Below are 9930 nucleotides of genomic sequence, written 5' to 3'. Positions count from 1 at the left end.
CCTTTTTACTTTTTTTTTGCCGATATTCGCTTTTAAAACTGCAGAAGCCAGGTATTATTGTAAAAACATCTTGCTGTTCTATTCGATATATCAGTAGGTATACAAAATATAAACAATGGTTCCATTCTATTTATTAAAAGTAGTAGTTAGGGTGGTGTAGGTTATTGTTTAGTAGGCTGCGCCTGGCTTTAGCCTTTCCTTACTGGTTTTCATCTTCATGTTGTTTTATAAATTACGCTATTCTGCTTGACTTATTTTCCAAAAAAACAAAAATTTTAATAAGAAGATAACTGGTTTATTGGTGGTTAAATTGTCATTATCGTCATGTTATTGTTTTTGATACAATCGGTTTTTACGCAATTAAAGCCAATAATTACAGATTTAAGAGTCCCACAATTTTTTATTGGAAAAAATTCAGGTAATTCTGCAAACAAAGTACTGAAGAATGGAAGTGTGTACAAGAAATAACGTCGTTATAAAAGAAATGTTCAAATTTGAAAAGATTTTAATATTTCTGGTAATCTTTTTGACAATTTCTAAGATTTCCAGCTCCCAAAAGGTAGTTTCTTAAAAAAAAAAAAACGCTAGAATAGGTCTTAACCCTGTACGTGTCATATTTCAAACAGAAAAAATTCCTACAAGTCCAAAACATCTCAATGGATTACAACCAGGAATATATTTGGAATTATACACTGAAATTCTACAATGACAACACTACAGCCGATATCGATGTTATAATGCTGAAACCCATTACCGAAAACTTGTGGTTACAATTAATGATCGAAATGAAAATGCGTCAAAGTGGCGAATATAATAAAATTCTTTCATTTGACTTTAATGTTTGTGATATACTGACCCAAGCCAATAATCCATTGCTCAAGACTTGGTTGGACAATGTCTCAAAATATGGAAATTTTCCTCGCAGCTGTCCTTTCAAAGAGGTTAATGTATTTTCTAAAAAATTTTTATAATTCTCTATAAAGTTTTTATGTTTTAATTTTTAGGGCCTATATTATGTGCGCAACTTTAAATTTGATCAAAACAGTCTTCCGAAATTTTTGTTGAAAGGATTTTATGGCGTTCATGGTTTGGGTTATCTTCGTCTGTCTGATGGCGACAAAAATATTTTATACAATAGCTCTGTATTTGTTGCTTTGAAAACCAAATAAAAGAGGGATGTGTAACAAGCATGGTCTTGAATTTTGGAAAGGTCTATTGCAACCCATTGTTGTAAGAATCAGCTAATTCGAGCAAGAAATGCGGCTATTATGAACCTAAAACCCTAAATTGGCAGTTGGGTCTATATAGAAGGTATACCTAAATATGATCTGATATGGGTCTTATATTTTTACCTAGTGCAACTCACCGCTTCAAATATTAACGAATTTAGGCAAGTAATGCACTTGGGATGCGAGACATGGGCTTGAGACCTCATATCGATCTGTGGGTATGACAGCCTTGTGAAAATGTAGTCCGATATTGACCATATGTGGTTCGCAAACCTGTGGGTTCAGTCCAACTCTCTGTACCAAACTTGAGCGGCAGCCATAGCAGCCAGATCGGTTCATATGACAACTTTATCCAAATATGGTCTGATCTGGACCATATTCTGTTTAAATGTCAATGGGCCTAATAAAACTCGCTGTTCTAAGTTTTGGACGAAATCGTTTTTGCGTTTGCGTTTCCGCAACTACTTTTTGGGCAACCCATATTTCTGACCTAAATGGAAATTGAAGTGGCATGTGCGCAGAATGTGTAGGAGCTGACAAATGTGACACCAAGTATTTTGGGACACTTGATGGCCGAAATCTGTTCTCTTTTGACTATAACATACAGCTCATTATACACCTTATGCAGATGTGGACACAGAAAAAATTACTGCAAGAAAAATTCAATAAACTTCATTTAAATGTGAAAGCACTTGATGCTCAACAATTTTAGTTGTTCTTCTGGCCGTCCGTCCGTCTGTCGAAAGGACGCTAACTTTCGAAGGAGTAAAGCTAGCCACTTGAAAAATAATTCTAATTGGCGTAGGTCGGTCGAGCTTGTAAATGGGCCATATCGGTCCATCTTTTGATATAGCTGCCATATAAACCGATCTTGGATATTGACTTCTTGAGCCCCTAGACTTATTGACTAGAGAGCCCAATTCTTATCCGATTTCGCTGAAATTTTGCATGAGGTGTTTTGTTATGATTTCCATCAACTGTGCTAAGTGAAAATTTGTACAATGTCTTTTTCCATGACCTTCAACATGTGTGTCATATATGATCTGAATCGGTCTTTAGCCTGATATAGCTCCCCTATAAACCGATTTCCCAATTTTACTTTATTTATACCCTCCACCATAAGATGGGGGTATACTAATTTCGTCATTCTGTTTGTAACTACTCAAAATATTCGTCTGAGACCCCATAAAGTATATATATATTCTTGATCGTCATGACATTTTATGTCGATCTAGCCATGTCCGTCCGTCCGTCTGTCTGTCGAAAGCACGCTAACTTCCGAAGGAGTAAAGCTAGCCGCTTGAAATTTTGCACAAATACTTCTTATTAGTGTAGGTCAGTTGGTATTGTAAATGGGCCATATCGGTAAATGTTTTGATATAGCTGCCATATAAACCGATCTTGGGTCTTGATTTCTTGAGCCTCTAGAGTGCGCAATTCTTATCCGATTGGGATGAAATTTTGCACGACGTGTTTCGTTATGATATCCAAAAACTGTGCCAAATATGGTTCTAATCGGTGTATAACCTGATATAGCTGCCATATAAACCGATCTTGGGTCTTGACTTCTTGAGCCTCTAGAGTGCGCAATTCTTATCCGATTGGAATGGAATTTTGCACGACGTGTTTCGTTATGATATCCAACAACTGTGCCAAGTATGGTTCAAATCGGTTCATAACCTGATATAGCTGCCATATAAACCGATCTGGGGTCTTGATTTCTTGAGGCTCTAGAGTTCGAAATTTTTATCCAATTGGAATGAAATTTTGCACGACGTGTTTCGTTATGAATCCAACAACTGTGCCATGTATGGTTCAAATCGGTCCATAAACTTATGTAGCTGTCATATAAACCGATCTTGGGTCTTGACTTCTTGAGCCTCTAGAGGGCGCAATTCTTATCCAATTTGAATGAATTTCGGCACGTAGTATTTTGTTATAATATCCAACAACTGTGCCAAATATGGTTCAAATCGGTTCATAACCTGATATAGCTGTCATATAAACAGATCTGGGGACTTGACTTCTTGAGCATCTAGAGGGCTCAATTTCTATCCGATTTGGCTGAAATTTCGCAAGACGTTTTTTATTGTTACTTTCAACAACTTTGTCAAATAAAGTACAAGTCGGTTCATAACCTGATATAGCTGCCATGTAAACCAATCTGGGATCTTGACTTCTTGAGCCTCTAGAGGTCGCAATTATTATCCGATTTGCCTGAAATTTTGTACGACGGATTCTCTTATGGTCATTAATGTACCTGTTTATTATGGTCTGAATCGGTCTATTGGCCGATACAGCTCCCATATAAATCGATCTCTCTATTTTACTTCTTGAGCCCACAAAGGGCGCAATTCTTATTCGAATTGGCTGACATTTTACACAGGTCTCCAACATATAATTTAATTGTGGTCCAAACCGGACCATATCTTGATATCGCTCTAAAAGCAGAGCAAATCTTTTCTTATATCCTTTTTTTTTGCCTAAGAAGAGATGCCGGGAAAAGAACTCGACAAATGCGATCCATGGTGGAGGGTATATAAGATTCTGCCCGGCCGAACTTAGCACGCTTTTACTTGTTATATATGAGATATATATGTCACCCGATTATCACTCCTAGTGCCACTGCAATCCCCTTTATTTACCAATATTGCCAAAATTTCCACAACATCCATAAAGTTTGGTCAAAATCGGTTCAGATTTAGATATAGCTCTCATATATATGTTCGTCCGATTTTGAGAAATATTGGAATAAATTTCTTATTTGTTAACCGATTCTCTTTAGCAGAAAGGATTTTGTCTTTACTTTTAATATTTTAGGTGAATTTCATAGAAACCGGTGCAAATTTAGATATACCTGCCATATAAATATATATATATCGCCCGATTTTCACTTTTAGAGCCACTGCAAGCGCTTTTCTCTATATAGTACGAGGAATTTAAAGCCTACAAATGGACTCGAAAGACCCACAACTACGGTGGTGGTATCAGACCGTAGCATGTTGTCCGCCCCTCTTGGCACCTTTAGTCGAGAGTAAAACTTCAAGCGCACAACCATTTTCCAGGCTAACAAATGAGGAAGAGGCCGATAAACCATATAAATAAAGGTGGTGTTCGTTCATTCATATTCAGACAGCGACAGTGTCAATAAAACAGTCATCACAGCCGAATCGAGAGATGAGGACAGCGGGATGATGGCAGAAGTAAGCGAGGGCTTTGCTAAGCTCACAAGCAGACCGAGAAAGCAATCCGAGAGATTAGGACAGCGGGATGATAGCAGAAGTGAGCCAGGGCTTTGCTAAGCTCACAAGCAGACCGGGCACACCGAAAAAGACAGAGGAGTATGCACATGCAGCGCAATCAGGTGAAAGTGCAGGATGCTTAACGTATAGAACTGACATTCCAAGCATTTCTACGGAAGCGATTCAGATCTCCTGAAAAGCATAACACTGCTAAGATGTTGAAAAAGAAAAAGAGCTCGTCCCATTCAAGTACTCTGGGAAGACCAAGCCAGCCCTCTCGCAATGGACACTCCAGACAATGTCCTGCGGAGGGAGACAAAGTCGGAACAGAAACGAAGGAAGCGCGCGCGGCCCCTGAGTCTTCATGGAGGGCAGTGACTACCAAAAAGATGCCACATCCATCTTGGAAGTGGAAGATGGATGCTGAGAAAGATAAGGTGCCATTTTCTTATGCCAGGTAAACGAATGGGTTTTAGAGCAAGTGTTGAACTTTGAAGGGGGTCTACTCATACGGATAATAAGCTGTGGGTAAAGAGGGAACATCTTAACGCTGCACTTTGGGTCAGCAGAATGTACTGATACCATCAAAAAGGAGAAGGAACTCTTCTTGTGGTGGGCATTATTCCCGTGACAAGTTTGGCTAAGACTGAAGGCATGGCGTACTATGAGACCAAGGCCGTCTTTTTCAACATTTGGAAGACTAGGATGACCAAATATCCTCATGTGGAGCCATCCGGCAGTGCAATAGCAGGACACTCAATACCGCCTAAAGAACAGGCGGCCGACGACGAGACAATAACCGACTCTTTAAATTTTTAGAAGATAAGGAGAGGCAATGATCCTAATACAAAGACATCAGGCATTGCAGGGACGAGACACTCAACACAGTCTAACGAACAGAGACACGACAATGGAACCAACAACGAGTTTCTCAAGATTCGGAAAACTAGGATAGATAAAGATCGTAATCAATCTTGCCACTATTTTTACAGCGTGCCTAAGAATTTCATAAACTCCGAAAGGCTGGCAGGTGGCATGGGTGGTATTTATACCCAAGTCCGACAAGGCAAGTTATGCGACTCCAAAGACCTACAGACCTATTAACCTAACGTCCTTTCTAACCATGGAACGAATTGTCGATACCATAATAAAAAGTAGGAATCCAGTGAACTGCTCACATACAAACAGCATGCCTATGTCAAGGGGAGGTCGGTGGAGACGAGGTTGTGCATAAAATAGAAGAATCCTTCGATGCCAAAACGAACACACTGGCGGTATGCATTTACATCGGGGGGCTTTTAACAATGTGCGGACCGACGCATTGATCCAATCCTTAGGCCAGTACCGGTTGGACCGGGTCCTTAGAGACTGGATAAACCATATGCAAAGGTACAGGTGGATAAATTGTGTGTCCAATGACAAATAGAAGGGAGAAACTGGCCAAAGGCACGCCACAGGGAGGCATTTTGCCGCCACTCCTTTCGATGACCGCTATAAATCACTTATTACGGAAGCAGACTGAGGAGGGACTTGAACCCGTCTGCTACGCTGTTATGATACTTCGAAGATACGAGCCAGCTATGCAGAATTTTCGACAATTAAAGATCTTTTAGTGAAATACCATGCTAACTTGACTAACAATTTAACAATATAAATGCCTTTATCTGAATCCCACATGATCTTTATTGGTCTACGAATTTAAGTTTGGATGTAAGGAGTACTCCATTCTTAAAATACTTCATTTCAGCCCGATATTCTCATGATGTCTGATTTAGTGGTGTTTTCGGGGGTGAGGTGGCCCCAGACACTTGGCCCTGAAGAAATATCCGCATCGTGCTCTTCTCTCAAATACCATTTATTTAAACCCCATATTGCCATTGGCTTAAGAGGAGTTGAGAGGAGGATGAGGCGTCCCCCAAACACATGGCCCCAAAATAGGTTATTAAATTCGTTTTCTAATCTCAAATACCTTTCATTTGAGACACATATTGGCATGGTCGAAAAATGTTTTCCCTTTGGGGGTGTTTTGAGAAAGGGGTGATGTCCTAAATATATGGTCCTACATTTGGATATCAAATTCGTATTCTACTCCCAAATACATTTATTTGAGTCCCATATTGCGATGGTCACTAAAAAATTGCTGTTAGTGAGGTATTTTGCGAAGGGATAGACCCCCAGAAAATTGGTCCCGAAAATAGGTATCAATTTTGTGCTCTATCTCCCAATACCTTTCATTTAAGCTCCAAATGGACATGGTCGGCAAATATGCCCGATTTAGGGGTGTTTTGGCGATTGGGGTGGTCCCCCAAACACTAAGACCGGAGAGTATATCAGCAACGTGCTCCATTCTCATATATCTATATATCATTTATTTGAACCCCATATTACCTCAAAATTGAGTATCAAATTCATTTTCTAATCTCGTTTAAACTCCTTATTGCAAAAGTCAGCAAATATGTCCACTTTGGGGTTTGGAGGTTTGGCCCTAAAAATTATGAATATTTAGTTTCACTCTCTTTAAGACCCAAATTGTCTTGGTGAGCAAATACGTTTGGGGGTTGTTATGGTGGTGGGACGTCCGCTAATGTTGATATCAGTTCAGTGGTCTACTCCCAAATACCATTAATTTGAGCCCCATCTTTCCATAGTCGGCAAACATGACCGGCTTGGGGGGTGTTTTGGGGGATGGGCGGCCACTCAGTGAGTTGTCCTTATTGACCCTCATATTGCAACTGTCAGCAAATATTTCCCATTTGGGTGGTGTTGTGGGGGTGGGGTGTCTCCATAGACACTTTTCCCGAATATTGATATCAAATTCGTGCGTTACTCCCAAAGACCTTTCATTTGAGCCCCATATTGCTATGGTCGTAAATATGTCCCTTTTGGAGGACGTTTTTGATGAGAAGCGGGCCCCCAAGCACTTGGTCCCACATTTGGATATCAGATTCTACCTTTCATTTGTGTCCCATATTGCTATGGTCGGAAAATATGTGTGATTTAGGGGTGTTTTGGGGATTGGGGTGGTCCCCTTAGCACTTTGTCCGACAATTGGATATCAGATACGTTTTCTTTTCCTAAATACCTTTCATTTGAGTCCCATATTGTCGTGATTGGTCTAAATATATGTTTGGTAGGTTTTAGGGCGGGGCAGCCCCCCTAGGTACCCCATCCGAAATTTGGATACGAAATTTTTATTTTTAGGGTACTATATAAGAGCACACAAAATTGCGCTTAAATCGCACCACCCATCTCCGAGATCTGGCGTTTGTGATAATGTAGTAGCCTATTTTCACCAAGGGATCATTATGTACCATCTATGAAAATTTCAAGAAAATCGTTTCAGCCATTTCTGAGTCTATAAGGAACAAACAAACAAACAAACAAACAAACAAACAAACAAAGAAACAAACAAACAAACAAACAAACAAACAAACAAACAAACAAACAAACAAACAAACAAACAAACAAACAAACAAACAAACAAACAAACAAACAAACAAGCAAACAAACAAACAAACAAACAAACAAACAAACAAACAAACAAACAAACAAACAAACAAACAAACAAACAAACAAACAAACAAACAAACAAACAAACAAACAAACAAACAAACAAACAAACAAACAAACAAAGTCCACTGGCTCCACAGAAGCGTGATTAGACCAATACTTATTTACGTCTCAGTAGTTTGATGGTCTGCTATGAAGAAAAAGTGTAAGGACCATACAATGAGTTCTGAGAACATATTGCCTTGGCGGATCGATGAGGACCACGCTTTCTAGGGCACTGGAGACTATTCTAGATACCCGACCCACAGACATGCAGATAAGATGTGAGGCAACCACTGCCGCGACTTAAGGCGATGGGAGAATGGATAGAGGATAGGAGCAGGTCATACCATCGCGGTTTAATCGAGGCGACGATGAGAAACCCGGATGGATTGAGGTCGAGTATGAGGCACTGCTGCCCTAATATTGCCATCTGGAAGATCATATTACACGGATGGATGAAAGCTAGAGGACAGAGTGGGCTTGTGAGTCGACATTTAGAATCCAAGGACTGAGATCTGTTTTAGACTGCCTGACCATAATAAGATCATCCTGCAAGCAGAGATCAGAGCGATCTCAGAATGAGTGAGGTGGTGTGGTGTTACCGCACAATGTGTGCCATCAGGGCAATAACAACCAGGACGGTAAGGTCACGAACAATCTTGGAGTGTGAGAAAAAAAATTAAGGAGGAGGTCAGTATAGCTTTCGGTGTCATAACGGGTCACATAGGACTGCGAGCTCACTTATGCAAAATCTGTGCGGTAAGTGATAGCATGTGTAAAGTATGTGGGAGAGATGATGAGTTGTTGGAGCATTTCCTATATTATTGCCCGGCTTATGCGGCTAACAAACACCGGTACTTAGGTGGGGACTCAATACCAGACATGAACCAACTTAGGGGCGTGTTGTGGAAAACAATAAATAATTTTATAAGTATCATGGAATTCCTGACTTACATTTTCTTTTTCGATGTTACTTAATAGTATTTAGAGCGCACAACAAGTCGAATTATGGCTTAGGTGTATGCCCATAATTGCATAGTGCGGATTGTTGGTAGGCAGTGGACATTTTTCAACAAACAACATACCAGTTTCGTTCATAAATATCAAAAAATATTGTTAAACAAAAAATCTACGACACAACACCAAATATTTTGTAATGATTGGCCCTCAACAAACTACGCACAAACATTGTTCTTGAGAATTCATTTAATTTCTTGGCTTTCTGAGCGAATGATTGCTGATGCTATCTGCATGCCGTATGGGGAGAGCGGAATAGAGGATTTGTAGAGGTTAAATGTTTAAATAGAGCCGGGGATACCATCCCGCGTTGGGGAACTCCCTGTTGACTATACGGGGTTTCAACTTTTAGTCCCTTAATTCCGCTAAGGACTGGTGATACTTTTGGTAGCTCCAGTGCTACAAGAACCTCCTGTAACTTGGCCTGGACTGATTGAAGCCACGCCAAATGTGCGGTGGAGACATGCGAAGCAGTTGTTTTGCTATGCAGTCTTCGAAATCCAAGCTGAAGCCCGGCGAATAGAAATTCTCCAACAAGTCTTCGAGAGGAGTAGTGCTTATAGCGTCATGGCTACTGGTGAGAGAAGGGAGATCAGTCTGTAAGAATCCTCAAACTCTGATCCTTTCCTGGCTTCAGTAGCGGAATTTCTCTGCCCATCTTCCAGACATCGGAAACTAGTATAGAGTTCAAACATAGGTTGTGGACAGTTGTAAGTTACTCAACTCCAGGTAGATCCAAATTCTTCAGCATCAGTGTTGAGATTAAGTCGGAGTTCAGCGCTTTGGATGAATTGGTGCCACGGATGACATTCGTAACTTCGTCCACGATCAATTGTGATGGCTGCCCATCGGCTTGAAGGCCATGGATATGACGGATGGCCTCTCCCTAG

General features: G+C 40.3%; 1 protein-coding gene across 1 annotated transcript; it reads left to right on the top strand.

The window, feature by feature from the left end:
• The first annotated feature begins 656 nt into the window (after nt 1-656).
• Nucleotides 657-1169, top strand: LOC106095198 (uncharacterized). Its single transcript, XM_059364971.1, has 2 exons — nt 657-947; nt 1005-1169. Exons 1-2 carry the CDS (start codon nt 657-659, stop codon nt 1167-1169), a joined length of 456 nt encoding a protein of 151 aa, XP_059220954.1.
• Nucleotides 1170-9930: the final 8761 nt, after the last annotated feature.

This window comes from Stomoxys calcitrans, chromosome 1 (genome assembly GCF_963082655.1).
Source record: "Stomoxys calcitrans chromosome 1, idStoCalc2.1, whole genome shotgun sequence".
Lineage (NCBI taxonomy): Eukaryota > Metazoa > Arthropoda > Insecta > Diptera > Muscidae > Stomoxys > Stomoxys calcitrans.
The sequence above is the reverse complement of the archived record's forward strand: the minus strand, read 5'-3'. Positions and strand labels throughout refer to the sequence as shown.